At 34.5% G+C, this 21292-nt stretch overlaps 1 protein-coding gene across 1 annotated transcript in view; it reads left to right on the forward strand.

The window, feature by feature from the left end:
• LOC150080100 (uncharacterized) overlaps positions 1-21292 on the forward strand; it is a 59718-nt gene that overhangs the window by 13085 nt on the left and 25341 nt on the right. The window contains exon 2 of the mRNA XM_090381272.1: positions 13988-14488. Coding sequence (XP_090237398.1) covers positions 14178-14488 — 311 coding nt within the window. The 5' untranslated portion in view covers positions 13988-14177. The remainder of the gene's footprint in view (positions 1-13987; positions 14489-21292) is intronic.

The raw sequence follows: 21292 nt of genomic DNA on the forward strand, positions 1-21292 counted from the left end.
TAGCATCCAAATAGCATCCAGATACGGTAAATTTTATAAGATGGGTTTCAATGCTACAAAGACTTGTATACCGAGAAAAAGAAGAGATGACTTCACCAAACTTCATTTTTGAAATACCCAAATAAACAAAGCTTTTTTCTCATCTCTCATGATGTTACTTTTTCATTAATAAAATTTTTGCAGTATTTTTTATTTCAAATCCTTTTAATTGGCTATCAAGCACAAATCATTTATAGATTTATTATAATTTGTTTATAGACTGTTTCTCTGGTATGCATTCATTTAAAATCCATTATAATTATACCTCAATCAGCACAGTTTCACGGAACAGTTTCTGTACCAATTATCAGTGCTATGCAGGGTATTGCTGTATATCACAGTTAAGTTTTACTGTGTTGAGAGAGTGAGTATCTTTTATTGCACCACCTTCAGTTGTAAACAGTTACAAGATTGGATAGTGTTGCAGTGTTCTTTCATGGCCTGTGTTATAAAATATTATGCTGTAATGTTAAAGATGAATTAATACTCATCAGTAAGCTCCAAAGAAATATGAAGTAGTGTTTAAAAAGACATACTAATTTTCCATATGTTATAAAAATTGTCTGCTATGTGTTTCTCAGTTTAATTTGGTGGAAAATGAAATTTAATGAATAAAAAGAAATGTGAAACTATGTATGTATTTGTGATATGAATGTTCCTGCTTCTATCGCTATTTTCGTCTTTATTTACTTAACTAATCCTTTTTCCCTTCTCTATTCTCAGTTTAATACTTCACCCTATACCATGTGCTTGTTCCAAATTATTTAATTACAATTTCCACAAAATTACAACATTTAAATCCTACACTGCATATTTTTATAAAAAACACCTTTTCCTATTCTGAAAACACTTAACTATATTTTATTCTAACTTGATCCTTATTTTTACCTTAATAATTGACACTGCATTGGGACTACCTTGTCCATACTCTATAAGAATGTGCTAATTACGTGTTTCTTGCTTTTTGGCCTTTCACCTTTCTTCTACTACTGTGGACAAGTATAGTATGTAATGCAGTTCCTGATGGTCAGATGTAGTCCCCTGATGAACTACCTGACCATGTATCAATATTTACTTCAGCTGACATCAGATTCTGCATATTTGCCTTACCTGTATTTGACTATCTAAATATGTCCTTCCCCCATATCTGATGACAGCTTTACCACTTTTTATTTTATTTATATTGTACTTTACTTTATTATTATTAATTTTATTTTACAGTTCACTCACCTCCTATTGGCTTTGTAATTCAACCCATATTTTTCTTAATTCATCATAACTTTTAGGATATTAACATTCTTTTACATATCTACTATACTTCTTTTTCTACTATTCTCACCCTTCTAGTTACTGGCAATCTGTAATTTTCACCTCCATCTATGCATACTTTATTTAATATATCTATGCATGCATATTTATATATACTTTTGCATCCTTTAATGCTGCTTTGCACTTTTAGGTGCATCTGTTATACCTGACTTGTTAATTTTTCATCAACTGAAAATCTTTTTCATCTACTAACTTATTTTTTATTACATTAAAAAAAAAAAAATATATTTATATATATAGGAGCTTAGAGGGGAACAGGTATTCTGTGTGTTATCAGACACAGTCTAAAACACTGATGGATCCAATATCTTTCTATTACAGAAGATTTAGAAGTCCGGTTGGCCTGCCTCTGTAAAATCCACTCATGCACGCCTTTTCGATTGTAAGCCCTGTTACATCACTTAGGTGGCAACAAACGTGTAGAGTGATTCTCTTCAAGACGCTTGGTCAGCGTGAAGAGGAAAAGACCAAACCCTCCAGCATATGACAGCACGACGAAACAAATGGCCTTCAGTCCCCAGTGGCTTTCACTCCCCTTCTTACGGCAACGAGAGGATCAGAGTGGAAGCAGAGGGTGCTAAGAATCTCTGGGTACAACCAGGCTGCCATTTATGATGTAAGATCGCTCATTGGTGAAGACAGGATATTAGAGCTGGAAAAGGAATTAGAAAATGTGAATTGGGATATCATCGATTTGGCTGAAATAAGAAGAAGAAATGAATCACTTATAAGTTTATCAAGTGGAAATCTGCTGTACACCAATGGAAACAGTGAAAGGAGTGAAGGTGAAGTTGGCTTTCTGGTCCATAAAGATTTAAAAAACAACATTTTGGAATTCAAAAGTACATCACCAAGGGTGTCAAGACTAATACACAAGATATCTAAGAGATACAAGCTGAAGGTTATAATGATTTATGCACCAACATCGAGCCATGATGATGAATAGGTTGAAGAAATGTACACCGAAATTGAGACTTCTAGATGAGCAGAAAACCCACTACAATGCTAAGGTTGGAAAAAGACAAAACAGTGCAGAAACAGGGAACTACGGGAAATTTTGGAATTGGTGAAAGAAATGCAAGAGGTGAAAGACTTGTGGAATTTCAGAATCTCAATGATTGTCGGTAATGAACACTTTTTTCAAGAAAAGGGTGAATAGAGAAAGTGGATATGGAAGAGTCCAAAAGGATTAACAACTAATGAAATCGACTTCATCCTCACTAAAAGAAGATATATTGTGAATGATGTTACCATCCTGAATAAGGTAAATGTTGGAAGTGATCACAGAATGGTAACATGTACACTTGATATAGATGTAGGAAAGGAAAGGAAAAAACTGACTCAAGTAAATAATACAAAGGTCTTTGAGATAACAGAAGAGGAGAAAAAGCATTATATACTAGAATTTAAGAACAAGTTTGAGCTTCTGCAGACTGCTCAGGACCAAGATATCGACGAGGAATATTACAACTTTCTGAAAGTGATAAAGCCCAAGAAACCTAGAGGTAAAAAGAAATCCAAAGAAGAAAAAATTAATCATGAAACACTTATGAAGCAAAGGCGATAAATGAAGAGCAAGATAAACACTGACAAGGAGAAAATTGAGTATACTGAGTTATGCAAAGCCATTAGAAAGAGCCTCAGAGAGGACATAAGAAGATTTAACACAAGAAAAATAGAACAAGCATTAAGGGAAAACAAAGGACTTAAATCAGCAGCCATGAGCAGTAATACAGAAAGACAAATGATACTGAAACTGAAGAATAGCAGTGGTGTACTTATTAATAGCAGAGAAGGCATAATTCAAAAAGCAGAAGACTACTATAGAGAATTATACAAGGAGCGAAGGAATGATGCCAGCAGTGGGGAAGAGCAATCACAAATTAGCAACACATACAACATACCCGATATTCTTCCTGATGAGGTAGAACATGCACTGAAGAAAATGAAAATCAGAAAGCCCCGGGGGAAGATGAAGTTACTGTAGAGTTGTTAAAATTGGGAGGAAGAGACATAACACAAAAACTGGCAAGGCTCTTCACAAAGTGCATTAGAAAAGGTGTGATGCCTAAGCAGTAGAATAATGCAATCATAGTTTTGCTGCATAAGAAAGGAGATAAATCAGAAATTGGAAATTATAGACCAATTAGCTTGTTCCACATCTACAAGTTGTTCACAAGGGTTATTACTAACAGATTAGAAAGAATACTTGATGAGAATCAGCTGAAAGAGCAAGCTGGCTTTAGGACAGGATTCTCAACTATGGATCACCATGTAATATCACAGCTAATGGAGAAAGCAAATGAATATAAAACACCATTATGCCTGGCATTTGTGGATTATGAAAAGGCATTTGACTCCATACAGCATAAGGCAATGTTTCGGGCACTGGAAAGACAAGGCATAGATACTCCATATATTATGATTTTGAAGAAAATATATGAGAACGCTACCTCCTTTATTAGACTAGACAAAGACAGCAGGAAATTTAAAATCAAGAAAAGAGTTCCACAAGGAGACAATATCTCTGAAGCTATTTACTGCTGCCCTTGAGGAAGCTTTCAGAAGATTAGACTGGTCGCAGAAAGGAGTCAATGTGAATGGAGAGTATTCAAACCATTTACGATTTTGCAGACGATGTTGTGGTCATAATCCCCGATCCCAAAAAATTAGAGGAAAATCTTAATCAGTTATGCACAATTAGTAAGGATTTTGGACTAAAGATGAATATAGCTAAAACAAAAGTAATGATAATCAAGTATGCCACAGAAAGGGACCTAATGATTGAAGGAGCAGTAATTGAAACGGTGGAGTCATATACTTATCTGGGACAAGTTATTAGCTGTAATAATGATAAATGGCTGGAAGTCAAGAGAAGAATAAATTTTGGATGGATGGTATTCAGGAAATATAGTCACATACTGAAGAACAATATCCCAGTTTGTCTGAAACACAAAATAATGGACCAATATATACTTCCCACCATGACTTATAGAAATGAAACTTGGGCAATCACCAAAAAAATGGAAGAGAAGCTGAGAACTACACAGCAAAGAATGGAACAAATTATATTGGGAATCAGACTGTTAGATAAGAAGAGAAACACATGGATTAGGCAGCAAACTCAAGTACATTCTTATCAAAACTAAAGAACTAAAATGGGCTTGGGCAGGACACAAAAGCTCGAAGATATGATGACAGATGGACTAAGAAAATAACGGAATGTTACCCAAGAGTAGCTAAAAGAAAACCAGGAAGACAATGGCGGAGATGGATAGATGAAATTCGTGAGTTTGTGGGTAGTAAATGGATGGCCATTGCACAAAACAGAAGGAACTGGAAAGTTGCTGGAGAGGCCTTCATCCTGCAGTGGATTGAAAATGGCTGATGATATATATATATATATATATCATCAGCCATTTTATGATCAGCCATTATAATAAATGATATATATATATATATATATCATCAGCCATTTTCATAGGGTTGGGTCGATATGCTAATTTAGCAACGCCTGTGCCGCCATCTATTTTTCTTTTTTCTTCTATATAAGCTGATTCAGCTTACAATATGTCAGTGGTGTGGCTCTGCTCTAGAGTGCTGTCTGTTCTATATTTTATTTTTCGCTGCATAAGGACCACCGCCATGCAAATCCTCTGCATTGGTGGATCGATCGGAGGAGGGAGGGTGAATTGGTGCTTCGATCTTTTCACCATGGCGACGATTTGTATAGCGATTGAAATGCAGCGATTCCATGACCATTATTGGCCTCGTGGTCCTCTGTCGATATGGGGCATGATGGTCAGTCTATTTTATTTTAATTTATTTTGAATTTGTTATCGTCTGGTAGTTCCTTTAACCCTCTTTTGGTGATATTTCACGTCTTTCGGAACTGGTACCTCTGGGGGGTACCGCTAAATTAATAAATAATTGGCATTAGTCTAAATTTTGTATAGTTTTAATTGGATTTAAAGTTCGAAATTATACAAGGGTTTATGGGCTACTATTTATATCTATTCTTTCTTTTTGTTCGATTGTTTATTTGGGTTATTTTTATGTTAATTTTCGCTCTACAGTTTTTGCCATACTACTGGCTTATGTTCTATTTTATTTAATTTAACATATTGGATGTATTTCAGCTTCATATGGAGGAATTGCATGTCGCTGCCACTAATGAATGCTTAATTATTTATTTATTTCATTATAATTTAACTTTATTTAATATAATTCAATGATAGTGTATGTGTGTGTGTGTGTGTATATATATATATATAAATAAATAAATAAATAATGGAGGGGTTTTCTGAAATGCATTCCTAGTCTTTTTTTCCACATATCTTGTATCATTCAAACTGGTACATTTTTGTACTCTGTGTGCGTGTTGGGTTATGAATAGTGCATGCAGCTGTACTAATTAGTGAAAAATTTCTGTAAGAAAATCTGTATTCACGGCCACATAATATTTCAAAAATAGACTTCTGTGCTAAATAAAAGTACTCGCAAATATTTTATTTTTTTTAATGCATTATTGTAGTATTAGGAAAATTAATAGAAAATCTCTGTTGATATCCACATTGCAAGCTGTCGAATTATAATGAACATATAAATTGGAGATGTTGTTATTAATGTTTTATTTACACCTTTTTTAAAATTTAATTTTAAAAATTAAAATAGTGTTTTAAAATTGAATTAAATTAGTGTTCCAGAACAACAAAAAAATTCAGTCTGAAATAATGATACATGGTTGTGTTATAGCTTTTAAATTTTGGTGTGCAAAAATCACCCTGTATAATCACTTATTTTAGTAATTATTTTATTTTTTTATTTCCAGTATAAAAATGATTTTTTTAATTTTATAATGGTGTATGTATATAGTAAAATTGATCAAGAAAAAATAATTTAACACAAAGCATTCATAATATAAATCTCACTGCTAGTTTTACAACTGTGATATTTAACATTTTTTAATGCAGCCACATATGAAGGCTTCATGTTAAATTAGTTGTAAAACTGGCAGTGAGATTTATATTATGAATGTTTTTAAAAAATTTAACTATTAAGACCAGTCAGATTCTAAAACAATTCCATGCTATTAATCTGCAAAAATTGCTCATTATGACCTTGTGTTACGAAATTAAAAAAAAAATAATAATAATAATAATACCAAAAGAAATTCATTGTCAAAGATTTAAAAATGCCTGTTCTAGACCTTGTCATCTGGATTACATCAGAAATTTTAGATGTATGGATGGAAAAAAGACAAATGAAAAACAAAGAAATAGTGAAGAGAAAAGGGAAAAATATAAAATCCTAAAAAACAAAATAGACAACGTATATAAAGCTGCTAAAAGGAAATGGTTGGAAGACAAAGCAAGGCAGTGCGAAGAGGCAAATAAACGTCACAACTCTAAAACAACTTACCAGGTTATAAAGGAACTCTCTAAAACATACATCCTGAAAACACTAATGATGAAAAATACAAACGCTATAAAAACAGCAAACATGCAAGAAATTAAAAATATATATGGAAAGAATATTACCAAACCCTGTTCAAAGGGGAAGGAAAGAACGCTCTTGCTTTAGATAATAAAGAGATAAAAGCACCCTTGATAACAAAAGAAGTTCAGAAAGCAATTAGCCAAATGAAGGATGCCAAGGCACCTGGAAATGATGGTATCCAAGCAGCAGAACTATGGAAGTTCGGAGGAGGTTTAGAGGTTTAGTTATGGAAGTTTAGATTAAAATTTAATCTAATTTTATTTACAGGTGATATATCAGAAGACTGGAAAAATGGAATAATAGTACCTATACACAAAAAAGGAGATAAAAAAAATTGTCAGAATTATAGACCCATTACCCCTTTAAACCATAATATGAAATATTTATAAAGATCTTACAAAATAGGATACTTAAAACATATGAAGAAACAAGCAGGATTTAGAAAAGGCAGATCAACAATAGACCAAATATCACACTAAACATCATTTCAGAAAAATAATTGGAATAAGAAGAAACCTGTTTATCTGTGCTTCGTCGATTTCAAGCAGGCAGTTGACTCTGTAAACAGAGAAAATTTAATGAAGCAACTACAAAAATACCACTTGATCATGAAATAATCATGTTTGTAAACAGTTTCTACAAAAATACAAGAGCAATAGTAAAATTCAACAACCTTAAAACAGAGAAATTTGAAATAGAGAAAGAAGTCATGCAGGGATGCCCTTTATCCCCATATCTATTTAATATCTACCTAGAAGAACTAATGAAATCAATTGAAGAAAAAAGAGGCACAATAATAAATGGAAAAAATATAAACTACATAAAATATGCAGATGATATTGGGATTTTAACAGAAACCAAAGAACTAAAAGAAATATTAACAAACATTGATAAAGCAAGCAACAATTATGGAATTAATATAAATAAAACCAAAGTAATGCAAATCGGAAAAAACATAAGACAAAAATCAACAAATAGAACAAGTACAAAAATTTGTATACCTGGGTTCTCTAATAACCGGAAACCTAAGTAATATTGACCAAATTAATCACAGACTGAACATCGGATGGACAAACATGAACAAACTCAAAAACATATGGAAGAGCAATAAAATCTTAAATAGTCTAAAAATTAAACTATATGAAACTGTCATCATACCCACAGCAACTTATGGATCAGAAAATTGGAGAATAAATAAGAAAGGCAAAAAATAATGGCATTTGAAATGAGATGTCTAAGGAAAATCAATAAAACAAATTGGAGAGAACATAAAACTAACAAACAAGTAAGGAGAGATCTAAATTTTGAACGCAGAATAATAGAGCAGATCTACAAAAAACAACTTCAGTGGTTTGGACATGTGAACCGGATGAAACAACACAGGCTGCCTAATGTAGTACTGACAGGAAGAATTGGAGATAAGAGACCACCAGGAAGACCCAAAAGAGAGTGGCTCCAATGCCTAAAGGAAAACACAGGCTTTCAGAGTTATCAACAAATGATTCAAGAGATCGACAACAATGGAGGACGATATCTAAATAGGGACTTAGCCCATGCCAAACGGAAGAGTAGAATGATGATATTCTAGACTTGGGGATGGCTTGCTTTTTTCTCCTCCCATTTCAGTGCCAAAATTTTTAAAAAGCTTGTTCTTCCAACCAAGATTTAAAAATGAGATTGAGTACTTGATGATAATAAGCTGTCCTTGTCATCTTATTAACTTGCATGTTGAAAAATAGCATTGCATGACTTCCTCTGAAAGTTGAAAAATATATACTAGAAATTTACTACTATCTAGAAAGAAGTGCTAAAAGGAAAGACAAATTAAAGCGGTTTTGATAGTTTGGCACTGTTTGACTTTGCTTGAATTTTGAAAAAAAAAAAAAAAGTTGCTTTTTCACATATAGCATGATAGGTTATTGCTGAACTTTTTTTTTTTTTATGAAAACCCCAAACATGAAAGGTATCAAAACCTATAGTACTTAGTACCGTGCATGGGTTGAAGGAGAAGTATGGGGGGAGAGGAATGCCAGAAACTTTGCTCTAGAGACTAAACATGGGTTTCACCATTTCAAGCCTCCAATAAGCAAAGTGGTGGTATTTCACCGGTTGATGAAAGTCATCTACCACCTGTAAACTATTTATAGTATGACATTTCTGTTGATTCTTAGTGACCATTCTTGAGAAAATTGATACTGGTTGTTCATTGCTGTTTGACTAGTTGTATAGGATAGGGATTGTTGATGTTTTATGATGCCAATCCTGGCTTGCTTGATTGTGAAAAAAAATTCACCACTGGGTTAAATGTATCATTATGCTGACATGACAAACTACCCCAACTTGGCTTTAACAGATTTTTAACAAAGTAGAGATTTCAAATCTTTTTTTCATGACAAATTGATTTTTCATACATTACTGTACTGCTATTGGTAATTTCTTAGGTAAAAAAAATTTGGTCACTAAGGTTGTTTTGTGCTGTTCTCTGAGTGGTGATAGCCAAGGCTACACTTGGGAGTCTCTAAAATGATGGGCCTTTCCCCTTTAAATAAAAACTCCAAACACAAAGTATTACAACCTATAGTATGAGGGAAAGTCAATAAGTATTTACCTCCATCTAGAAATATTTGAGTTCAAGATTTGAAATTTGGTTGGCAGTTTCATCGTTCTCTGTGTATCTACCTTCTAGAGTTATACATTTATCCAGTCTGTGGATAAGTTCTTTCAGGCTTCTTGAATAGAACTCTCCTCACTTTGAGGAGAAAGTGAGGCTTCTACTTTATTAATCTGTAAGGAAGATATCTTCTCACAAGTCTGAAACCTCAGAGCCACACCTGATTGTGAAGTCCACTGTGAGAGCAGCCTTGTGAGCAGGAGCATTGTTGGCTAGCAGGCAGAACCTTTGGATAGCATCCTGTATATCTCTTAACTTTCTCGGGAAGATTCTGTAATGCTGTTGTCTTAGGGTAGTAATCTGTAAGGATGATACCTTTAGTCTCAGAAGACTGATAATGACTTTGTTGCAAGACAATTGAACTTTGGCTATTTCGGTGGTTGTTTTTAAGATGTTTCCATTGCTTTTTCATCTGTTTTGTTTGCAGGTCATAGTGATGTATCTAGCATTTATTAATCATTGCAATTCCTTCAAAAAATCAACATTCTCTTTCTACAAAGCTCTCCAACAATTGTGTGGAACATTCTTTCCAGTAGAGCTTTTGAGGAGGTGTCAGCAATCTAAAAACATGGACTAGCCATTCCCTTTTGATCACATTGGTGGGTTCTTGTCCACACCCGAATTGTTTTCCAGTTTTTTTTTTTTTTTTTTTTTTTTTCAGTCTAATATGATGGGCAAAATCCTCCCCCACAGAGCTTTCATCTGTTCATAGATTTGTTTTGCTTCTTTGCCTTGTTAGTGAAGAAATTTTATAACTGATTGCAGTGCAGTCTTGTTCAGTATACCACCTCTTGCTGTAGTCATGGCTTTAGTTCAGTAACCAGTGTTTGTCTAGAAAATCAAATGAATATACATTACATGCACGCACATACACACACAATATCAAATCCTCAACTGAAATACAGATGAAGGAAGACTTTCCAGAGAACAGAAGTGAAAGTTGGTTCTCTGAGTTTGGAGTTGGACAATGAATGATGACTGGTTGTGGCATGTAATTTGGTCTGATATGGAAAATGGTGCAGGCATTACATAATAAATTCAGAAGAACAGCTCTATAGAAGATGTGAGCAGCTGAAATTAAATGTCTGTGAGACTTTGTAATAGACGGGTCATTAATTAACCTGACTGCTCTCTTTTGAATAGTCTGTGAATGTAGATTACAAAATTTCAGAGAAGTTTTGGGAACGCTGTTCCGACCCAGATGTGGGAACAATGTTTCATGGTAGGGCTGATTCAAGATTTGTACAGATGGAGCAATTGTTTAGAAGAAAATTAATGGTGAGAGCGAAAGAGAAAAAAAATTTTTTTTTTTTTTTTTTTGTTGTTGCAGAGAAAGCAATATTTGGGATGTACTTATGTCAAAGGAGATTAGAAGTCAGGAGGTATGGAATTGGAATGTATTGGTATGGTAATAAGTGATTTACCAAGTTTCTTGATACAAGAGTTAGTAGAAAATGGGATGCTGGTAACTTAGTGTTATCTTTAGCTGAGAATGCAATACGGCCACGAGGTTGGTTGTAACAGAGGTGAATATACAGGTGGGTAGAAGTTGTGATTAGTCACTTTGGCCCCTGTTTAGGTACCACTTGAGAGTCAAGGGAACCAAATTCCAGTTGTTTTGCAGCAGCTTCTGCTTGCATCTTCACACTGGTTAGATTCTTAGTAACCCTGGGTATATTTCCCTTGTGCAAGGTTTAAAATACTGTGCCAGTATCCTGAATTGTGGTCCCTATGCCACACAGGAATAGCCCTTTCTCTGACACTGGGCAATACATGGTGATAAATAACTTGTCACCTACAGTACTAACCTATTTAGTGTGATGGAGGTTTAAAGTGAGTTAAAACCATGTTTTGGTCTCCATCCCTTCTGTCATGCAGTAGGAGTGCCACTTTATGTTAAGAAGCTGAATATATTTACTGTGTGTATGTGCATAAACAGCATCCCCCCCCCCCACAATGGAAGCATCCTGGCTTGCCACCATCAAAAAAGTAAGGAAAGGTAACAGTGACTTTTCTGAGAGTGTTATGGTATTCTTGTGCATGTTCAAAAGCTTGGAAGTGCCATGATTACTGCATTGTACTGGCACTCTTCTGAAAGAACTTGCTGAATTCACAGGAAACAATTAAGCTTTGAATGGCAAAACAATCATACATATAATGCATGCAACTCAAGAAATCATTAATGATTGGGGTGGTAACTTCTTTTTCATCCTTCCAACAGCCCTGACCTTTCCCCTAGTAATTTTTATGTATATGGTTTGCTTAAAGAATAGCTTGATGACAAGTATTTTTTATTTAATTATGCAGGTTAAAAATGATATGCTAGTATTAGCAGTGGTAAGTGACACATGAAAGCAAGTATATACAGCATCAACAAAAAACCCCCTTTCCATTTCACTTATCCATCCCCTCTAACAGTTTGTCTAGTTTTCCTTGAATTTTGTTTGTCTAGTTCTTCCTTGAATTTTATTTTATGTATGTAGCGTGTGTGTACACAAAAAAAAAAAAAAAAAAAAAAAATTGCAAGCAACAGTAATGAAAAAAAAAAAAGTTAATATTAATTATATAAATAATATATTTGGATATGGCATATACCTGGCAAGAATATATCCAGTTCCTTGACATAACATGGCTTCAATGATGCCCCCCTCCCACATACAATATAATAAAATTAAATGCCCACACTACTCTGACTTCCTCCAGTCACTATTTAGTAGAGTAGAGGTAGCAAGATTATACACTAGCTGATCTGGGAGCCTCCTAGAGAGTTACCAATATGTTCGGTCCGGTGGACTATCTATTGGCTGGCTTGCAAACATTTTTAGAACTGTACCCTCAAATTGCAAGGAAGATTGGATCTTGCCAAGATGCCCATCATAACCTCAAAAGACATCAATCATACTGCATGATGGGAGAGGTGGGGTTGCTGGAACTTTGCTGTGGAGACTAAACATGGGTTCCACTGCTTCAAACCTCCAATAAGCAGATTAGTGGTATTGCACTGGTTGATGAGTCATCTACCATCTATTATTGCAAATCCTTGCTATAAATTACAGTTTCACAATATGTATGGCACCACTGTGTAATCAGCTATATGACCACCACTTAGCATAAGAACTAAGTGGTGGCTGATTATACCATGTAACATATGTCTGATGTTTCATTATTTGTATTTCTTCAGTTTGAAATTCTTTCAGTCTGAAATTCCTTCTGTATTTCAGTTTTTTGATACAGATAAAAACTCGAAATTTATAAATAAATCTTTATTGAATGTACTATAGGCTATAAGTAGCAAATAAGAAAAGATTCATATTGTCTGTTATGGCAGGAAGCCAGGGACAACAGAACATTCTGTTTATATTCTGATATGACCCCTAAGTTAGAGGAGTTTGTCATTTTAGTAATGAATATCCCCAATATACCTGATGGGGAAAAATGAGAATCTGGTCAAAAACTTGAAGATTTCAAAACTGCTTTATTTATATACTAATTTTTTTGGAAAATTAAATGCACTAGGCATAATCCTTATGGGTTTTGATAATTTACTATATAATATCGGTGTAAATACACCAAGATATGGTGTAAATACACCATATCTTGTTGTGAAGGCAACCACATTATGAGATACAATTAAAACGATGCCTTCTACTCTACAATCGTAGCTCAAATCTATGGGTTAACTATGGTGTATTTACACCGATATTATATAGTTAATTATCAAAACCCATAAGGATTATGCCTATTATCAAAACCCATAAGGATTATGCCTATACCCTTCTGGCATCTCTCATAATGTGGATATAACTTCGCAACTGAGATGGCTTGTTGTATTACCTACCCGCCCATTGATGACGAAGCCAAAAAGCTTCGAAAAGATCGTCTGGGTGGTGGTACGCTGAAAATAAATAACAGTAGTCTTCTCTACTAGAGAAGCGTTATTTATTTGAAGTAATTCAATAGTAGCTATCTTGTTGTGAAGGTAACCACATTATGAGATACAATTAAAACGATGCCTTCTACGCTACAATCGTAGCTCAAATCTATGGGTTAACTATGGTGTATTTACACCGATATTATATAGTTATATACTAATAGAGGTTTAAAAATCACTGGTCCTGGAAAAACCACTTAAAGGTCAAGCTTATAAGTATAAATGATACAGAATGCAGATATCCTATACCTGCCATGTCCTAAATTATTAACCATATTTAATAGTCATGTATGCTTGAAACATAGGCTACTCGAATGTGTGTATATTTTCTTGATTTTTTTTTTTTTTTTTGTCTGTACTTAACAAAAAAAAAAAAAAAAAATTGTGGTGTGTTGAGTGCTTTATTTTATTTCATAACATTTTCACTTATAGTAAATGAACTGTGAATGCATTGTCCCCTATAGGTTAATTATATTTGTCAGTTTGTTGATAAATTAATTTAATTTTTTTACTTTCAGGATCTTACAATGGCCTTCTTGTGCACCTTCCCTTTGCATGATATGAAGAGACATGTGTGATCTGTGAAGTGTGAAAACAAAGTGAGGAAGAAGATCAAATAAAAGCTTATAACTAGCTGATCATATCTGCTGTTATACATGTTCTTTTCTCATTTTGCTGTTCACTGGGGACAGTTACGGAACCTGCACAATGAAGGACGAAATTTCCGCGGCAGTAATGTTCTTGATCCGCCTGATAGGCAAAAATGAGAATCTAACTGGTCAACAAATTGAAGATTTCAAAAACTGCCTTATTGATATACTAATGGAGAGGTTTAAAAATCACTGGTTTCCCGAAAAACCATTTAAAGGTCAAGCTTATAGGTGTATACGTGTAAATGAAACAGAACGCAGGGATCCTATATTGGAAAAAGCTGCTCAGGAATGTGGTTTTAAATATGAAGAACTTAAACTTCCAGTAGAATTGACAATATGGGTTGATCCAGAAGAGGTTTGTTGTAGGTATGTACGACTACTTTGCTGAAATGTTTACTTACTGTACTTTTTTTTTTTTTTTAATTAAAAATATTTTGTTTAGACTTTTGTTTGTGGACTTTGCTTGCACTTAATTTTTTTTTCTTCATCTTTGTTCAGGTGGAAGATTTTTTTCATAAACTTTTATGACAATAGTAAAACAGAAAGAATAAATATAATTAATGCATTTCTAAAATTATTAATATAATCAGTTATTTATAATTTTATGCCAATTTGGAGCTTAGAGGGGGAGCAGGCATTCTGTGTGTTATCAGACACTGTCTAAAATTGATGGATCCAATATCTTTCTATTTTAGAAGATTTAAGAGAAGTCCAGTTGGCCTGCCTCTCTAAAATCCATTCATACACACCTCTTGTTGGTAGGCCCTGTTACGTCACTTTGGTGGCAACAGCCATGTATGCCTCCGTAACCAGGTGGGCAAGAGCAGCAGTGCGTAGCACACTCTTCTTGATTAGACCGGGGTTCGAGCCCGTGACCACCAAATACGGAGGATGCGGAAAGGTCAGGGAATGACCACCGCATATCCCCAGAGCAATTGGCCTTAGTTGCTAATGCTCCTAAAAAACAAATAACAACAACGGCCATGTAGAGTAGTTCTCTTCAACATGCCTGATTAGTGGGAAGAGGAAAAAACCAAATCCTCTAACACTTTGACAACACAACAAAACAAATGGCCCTCAATCCCCAGTGGATTGCACTCTCCTCCTGTTACGGCAGCAAGAGGATCAGAGTGGAAGCAGAGGGTGCTAAGGATCTGTGGGTACGACCAGGCTGCCACACATGGAAACTGAACTTGGCCTGTTACAATGTAAGATCACTCATTGGTGAAGAGTGGTTATTTGAGCTTGAAAAGGAATTGGAATATTATCGGCATGGCTGAAACAAGAAGAAGAAATGAATCACTTTAAGTTTATCAATGGAAATCTGCTGTACACCAATGGAAACAGTGAAGGGTGGAGTTGGCTTTTTGATCCATAAAGATATAAAAAACAACATTCTGGAATTCAAAAGTACATCACCAAGGGTGTCAGGATAACAGAAAGTGGACGTGGAAGAGCCCAAATGAATTAACAACTAATGAAATTTATTTTATTCTCACTAACAGAAGATATATGAAAGATGTTACCGTGATAAAAAAGATAAATGTTGGAAGTGATCACAGTGGTAAGACGCACACTTGATATAGATATATGAAAATAAAGGAAAAAACTGACTCGAGTAAATAATACGAAGGTCTTTGAGATAACAGAAGAGGAGAAAAAGCAGTATGTACAGGAACTTAAGCACAAGTATGAGCTTCTGTAGCCCTTTCAGGACCAAGATATATTGATGAGGAATAAAACAACTTTCTGAAAGTGATAGAGCCTGAGAAATCTATAGGTAAAAAGAAATCCAAAGAAGAAAAAATTAGTCAAGAAACACTTGTCATGATGAACTGAAGACAACAAATGAAGAGTAAAATAAACACTGACAAGGACAAAATTGTGTATAACAAGTTATGCAAACCATTTGGAAAGAGATTCAGAGATGACATAAGAAGATTTAACAGAAGAAAAGTAGAATAAGCATTAAGGGAAAACAAAGGACTTAAATCAGCAGTCATGAGCAGTGATACAGAAAGAAAATGATACTGAATCTGAAGAATAGTGATGGTGTACTTATAAATAGCAGAGAGGGCATAATTAAAATAGCAAAAGACTACTATAAGGAGCAAGGGAATGATGCCAGCAGTGGGGAAGACGGATCACAATTGCAACACATACGACATACCCGATATCCTTCCTGATCAGATATGCATTGAAGAAAATGAAGAATCAAAAAAGCCCCGGCTGAAGATGAAGTTACTGTAGAGTTGTTAAAATTGGGAGGAAGAGACATGATGCAGCAACTGGCAAGTGTTCAGAAAATACATTAGGAAAGGCACGACTTAAGGAGTGGAATAATGTAATCATAATTTTGCTGCATAAGAAAGGAGACAAATCAGAAATTATACATTTAGACCAATTAGCTTGTTGTCCCACATCTACAAGTTGTTCACAAGGGTCATCACTAACAGATTAGAAAGAATACTTGATGAGAATCAACCGAAAGAGCAAACTGGCTTTAGGACAGGATTCTCAACTATGGGATCACCTTCACGTAATATCACAGCTAATGGAGAAAGCAAATAAATATAAAACACCTTTATGCCTGGCATTTGTGGATTATGAAAAGGCATCTGACTCCAAACAGCATAAGGCAATGTTTCGGACACTCGAAAGACAAGGCTTAGACACCCCATACATTATGATTTTGAAGAAAATATGAGAATACTATCTCCTTTATTTAAGTGGTCTCCGCAGCCGAGTGGTCAAGAGCGAGAGTGTAGTAGCACAGTCTCTTTGAGTAGACTGAGGTTCAAGCCCCTGACTGCTAAATACAGTTGATCTCTGCCAACCCACACTGGAACAGAGTGGCAGATTATGGTCCATTTTCCTCAACATAAGTTGTTGAGGAGGCTTCCTCCATCCTGCATGTGGATTGATAATGGCTGCAGTTTTACTTTTTTTTTTAACCTCCTTTATTAGACTAGACAAAGACAGTAGCAAATTTAAAATTGAGAAAGGAGTTCGACAAGTAGAGACCATATCTGTGAAGTTGTTTACTGTTGCCCTTGTGAAAGCTTTTAGAAGATTGGGCTGGTCGCAAAAAGGAGTCAGTGTGTATGGAGAGTACCTGAACCATTTACAGATGACATTAGGATCATAAGCCATGATCTTGAAAAATTAGAGAAAAACCTTAGTTATGCAGAGTTAGTGTAGATTTTGGAATAAAGATTAATATGGCTAAGACAAATGTAATGATGAACAAGTATGCCACAGATAGGATATAATCATTGAAGGAGTAGAAATTGAAAAGATGGATTCATATACTTACCTTGGACAAGTCATTAGCGGTAACAATGATAAATGGCTGGAAATCGAGAAAAATAAATTTCAGATGGATAGCATTCAGGAAATATAGTCACTGAGGAGCAATATCCCAAATTATCTGAAATGTAAAATAATGAACCAATGTATACTCCCCACCATGACTTATGGAAGTGAAACTTGAGCACTCACCAAAAGAATGGAAGAGAAGTTGAAAACTACACAGCAAAGAATTGAACGAATTATATTAGGAATCAGACTGTTCGATAAGAAGAGAAACACGTGGATTAGGCAGTAAACTCAAGTAAAGAATATTCTTATGAAAACTAAAGAACTGAAATGGACTTGAGCAGGACACATATTCAAAGACATGATGACAAATGGACTAAGAAAATAACAGAATGGTACCTAAGAGTGCTAAAAGAAAACTTGAAAGACAACAACAGAGATGGACAGATGAAATTCAAATGTTTGTAGGCAGTAAATGAATGGCCATTGCACAAAACAGAAGGAACTGGAAAGTAGTTGGAGAAGCCTTCATCCTGCAGTGAATTGAAAATGGCTGATGATGATGCCAATTTTTAATTTCAAACATATCTCCCAATTCTACAGTGTTAATTTGCTGTGAAGATATTAATTACTAGAATAAGTTACCTGAGGTAGTTGAAGCTTACAGCTTGGAGAATTTCAAAGGTTAGTTGGGTAATTACCTATATGAGGAGGAAACATATGGATTGTTTATTTTCTTTTTATTCTTTTATAGATTTATTTTATTTTATACATTTAAACTTATTTTATTTATTTTTATATATATATATATAATAAAAACAAATAACCACAAACATAAGTGGCAGCATAAAGCAAAAGCAAAAAAGCAGCTGAGAGCTTGATGGGCCCCTCAATTTAGATCCTTCGAGGACATCCACCCTGTTCTTCAAGCTGTCATATAGGCCCATAACAACTCTGAGTTGTAGCCTTATTTCCTTACACTTCTTACATCGTGCACACACAAAGACACCCCCCATGGCAATATCATGTCCTGTACCCGATTGCTCCACAAACATCAAGCAAGCAGTGCATTTTAAAAGGCTGTGATTCAGAGGGTAACTGCCCCTCTCAGCCACAGCACTCCCATTAGCTTGAGCCTTTTGCTTTGCTGCTCTGGTCTGAGTTCATGATTTTGATTTAATTTCAATAAAATTTCAATTTCAGTACAAAATTTTATAATGCTATATATATTTTTCAGTATTGAGTATTATCTACGATTTCCGTTTATATAACTTCCATATCAAGTTATGTATTAATTAATTATGTTACGTTTGTAATCTAAGTCATTATATGTATTTAGTTAAAAAGTACAATTTAATTGACAATGAAGTTTAACAAGATTAATAGATTTTACTGATTAATTGACAATATTATATTATATACTATACTAAGCTTACACTATCTAGTTCGGGATATAACGTATCGTATAACAATGGCGGCAAGTTACGAACGGTAAATCTAAGGACGCTTAAGTATTAATTAACTTCCAAATCTCGCTGTCTCAATTCAGAATAAACTAAGGATCCTGACTAGGTCTATAAGCTACTTATAGAAAATAATTTAATATAACAATTGGTCAATAAAGCAGCTAAATATGGCTAAAAAAACTTCATTCAGCAGAGCTGCAACTTGTAACACGTGGATTTGATACCCTTACCGATATAAGTAATACCTACAAAATCTCTAAGTTAAACTTTAAACTAGTATCGTAACTAGGAATATAAAGCTACTCTAGAAAATAAGTTAATATGCCAATTTAAGCTAATAAAACAAAAAACTTCTATTCCAGGAGCAGTAAAAACTTCGCCTGCACAAGGCTACTCTCGTTCTTGACATTCTCTAATGCATGAAGAATCACTATTGATTACTTGTGAACGCCATTACTGTTCAAAAACATTTTGCAGGATGGGTCACTAGCAGTTGCTTTTTTAGTTCATCAGCCATGAACAGAGCTGTGATCATAATGGCCTCTGAGTAATCTACTCTCACTTCACTTGAAGGCGCCTCTGTAGCCAGATGGGCAGGAGCAGCAGTGTGTAAAACACGCTTCTTGATTAGACCGGGGTTTGAGCCAGTGCCCACCAAATACGAAGGATGCGGAAAGGTCAGGGAATGACCACCGCATATCCCCGGAGCAATATGGCCTTAGTTGCCAATGCTCCTAAAAAAAAAAAAAAAAAAAAAAAAAAACCCAAATTACTTCACTTGAAACTTTTGCGGAAGGCTTACCAGAAAGAATAGCACAAACTAATTGTGACTTTAAGTGTTTCATGATTAAATTGATTATAAAAAAAAAAAAATTTTATGACAACTAGCGGCACTGAAATGCACCTGAACTCTGCTAGCAACAATGTTTATTTTTGCTTTTGAGCTTGTTAGAGAAGTGTGTATTAGCTACTTTGTTTGAGTCATCCCTATTCATTGTGGGAAATATGCATTTCTCCATCATGAGGGGATTCCGAAGAGTAATGATGATCTCTTTAACGTTACTAACTGTTTGATACACTCATATTTTGCTTTTTCCTACTACAATCTCAATTGCATTTTCCACTAAATGTTTATCACAGATCATTCATTCCCTTATTTTATAGCAAGCTGATTCTTCTTTTCTATTTCCTCCTGGTTCAAACAAGGAGGAAGTATTAAAGTTTTCACATGTTAAGGTCGTGGCAAATTACAACTTTTTGACCACTTTGTTTGGTTTATCTGTGAATCCACTGCTTCCACCTTTTAAGGGATCTATGTGATTCTCTCTTTTTTCTTGTATTCACAGATGAGAATGCCTCAATCTGTGTTTTTAGCCCCCTCTTTTTTTGCTAGTGAATTTTTGTTCTTGCCTTTCAGTTATCCAACACAGTCAGTGGTTTTATTACAAATATGCCTATAATTGTAACATGAATTGGTGCCTCATGATAGTCTTTGACTGTCCCATTCTTTTTCCTTGCTTTAATCTTTGAAATTTGAAATATTCATTCTTTCCTTTGAATACAGAAATTAATTTGGATAATGTTCATTTTATATCATTGTGGTTACCCACTCTGTTGCTGCTGTGTTATGTTTTTGGAACTGTCCAGATCCTTGGTGAGAATCTGATTAAAGACACTTTATTTCCTTGTACCTTCTCTGACATGTGGGAATAAACAAGTCATGTAGTTGATTTAAAAATGTAGTTCCACTTGGTTTTTGTGTATTCCTTGTCCTGTCCACTATTTTTAGCCTATAAAAGATGTTGTTCACTTATAATGGGGCAGTCACACTTCTTCATTCAAGAAGCATAAAGAAGCTACTTTTGCAGTCATTTGACTTTTAATTTGTCTGTACTGTTGCCTTTATACTCCACAGATCACAAATGGTTTCCTTTAGTTCAGAGTTGGGGGTGGTGATGCTGGAAATGGTATAGTTGTGAAAGAATGAGGACAGAATTCGTCAGGTCAGAGAAAGCGATTTTTGGGAATTGGAGTGAACAGAGAGATTAGTACTTTTATTTAAACAGTATTGCATTTACATTTTTTTTTTTTTTTTTCCATTGGTTATGTAATTCAGTGGAGATTGTAAAAAAAAAAAAAAAAAAAAAAAAATCTTTGAGGTTCTTTTTTAAAGTTCCTTTGATTGCACTCATAGTTGTGTATAGCTTCTTTCTTTTAGATTTGTTTTTTCCCTTTAGTGAGGTGTTTAGTTTCAGAAAAAATAATTACTTTATGCAGTATTATGTGAATAAGGAGAATTTTGTAAGACTGTTTTTGAAAAGTATTCAGAAATCGTTGCATGATAAGCATGAGCATTGTTGTGGAGTAATTTTTAAATTTTTCTTGC

This window comes from Mastigoproctus giganteus, chromosome 9 (assembly GCF_048544385.1).
Source record: "Mastigoproctus giganteus isolate SK-2022 chromosome 9, ASM4854438v1, whole genome shotgun sequence".
NCBI classification, from domain to species: Eukaryota; Metazoa; Arthropoda; class Arachnida; order Uropygi; family Thelyphonidae; genus Mastigoproctus; species Mastigoproctus giganteus.